We start from the raw sequence: 1,260 nt of genomic DNA on the forward strand, positions 1-1,260 counted from the left end.
AAAAATAGTATTCTATACTTCTGTGAAGTAACTCAAATTAATAGGCTGGTAAGATACAGCTAAATGGGTATCAAAAACACAGTACCCTGTGGATTCATTCTAAGTATTCCAGGCTATTTAACAACTTCAATACTATTCTAATTGCCATCTCTACAAATAAATCACCATCCTGTTACCTCTTGACAAACACATTTCATAAAATATATCAATATATCTTTATGGTATTCAATAGCTTTTTTGCTCATTTCCTTTAATATCAACCCCATCTTTGGATCACTGCAGTTACACTGCAGTTGTCTTGCTTGAGGTACAGTAGAGCATTAGAAGTAGATATTCAGAATATTTTACAGAGCTTGAATGTAAGAAAATGACTATATAGAAATTCATACCACACAGTTAACTTTAAGCAAACTAAATCTAAATTAATCGATTTCAAATCCTTTTAAACAAGTTCATTTTCCTTGACTTAGGTTGTCGAAGCCTGTCTATCATGTGAATAAGCAATCAAGAGAAATCGTTTGCTCAAGTCAAATGTCTCAAATGTGAAGGGTCTATTTCTAATGGATGCTGGTTGGTTTGAAAGACAAAATTATCAAACTACACACTGCTTATGCCGGTAAACAATCATATATTATCATCACCATCACCACCACCAAAAGATCTAGCAACATTTGCATGCATAGGGTACTGAACAAAGTCTGTTAACAAATACAGCATCTATTTTTTAATGTTGCTATTTTTAAGGTGCACAGTATATAAGCAATAGATTAGTGGTCCCCAACCTTTTTGGTACCAGGGGAAAACAAATTTCCACAGACTAGGGTTGAAGAGGGAATGATTCAAGAGCATTACATTTATTGTGCAGTCAAACTTCTCTGCAGGTATGATAATCTGTATTTGCAGCTGCTCCCCAGCGCTAGCATCACTGCCTCAGCTCCACCTCAGATCATCAGGCATTAGAGTCATAAAGAGGACGCAGCCTAGATCCCTCACATGTGCAGTTTACAGTAGGGTTCATGCTCCTATAATAATCTAATGCTCCTGCTGATCTGACAGGAGGGAGCTTATGTGGAGTAATAGGGAGCAGCTGTAAATACAGATGAAGCTTTGCTCACTGGCCGGCCACTCACCTCCTATGGTGCAGCCTGGTTCCTAACAGACCATGGACCAATACCAGTCTGTGGGCTGGGGGTTGGGGAGTACAGCAATGGATTATATATTAAAGAATTATGTAACATATTTAAATAGCATAACAGTCTG

General features: G+C 37.6%; 1 protein-coding gene across 1 annotated transcript in view; it reads right to left on the reverse strand.

The window, feature by feature from the left end:
• The window catches only part of CCDC178 (coiled-coil domain containing 178), a 466,106-nt gene that overhangs the window by 366,379 nt on the left and 98,467 nt on the right, over positions 1-1,260 (reverse strand). The window contains 1 exon segment of the mRNA XM_012656574.1: positions 126-132. Coding sequence (XP_012512028.1) covers positions 126-132 — 7 coding nt within the window.

Source organism: Propithecus coquereli, unplaced genomic scaffold, assembly GCF_000956105.1.
Source record: "Propithecus coquereli isolate 6110/MARCELLA unplaced genomic scaffold, Pcoq_1.0 Scaffold51, whole genome shotgun sequence".
Lineage (NCBI taxonomy): Eukaryota > Metazoa > Chordata > Mammalia > Primates > Indriidae > Propithecus > Propithecus coquereli.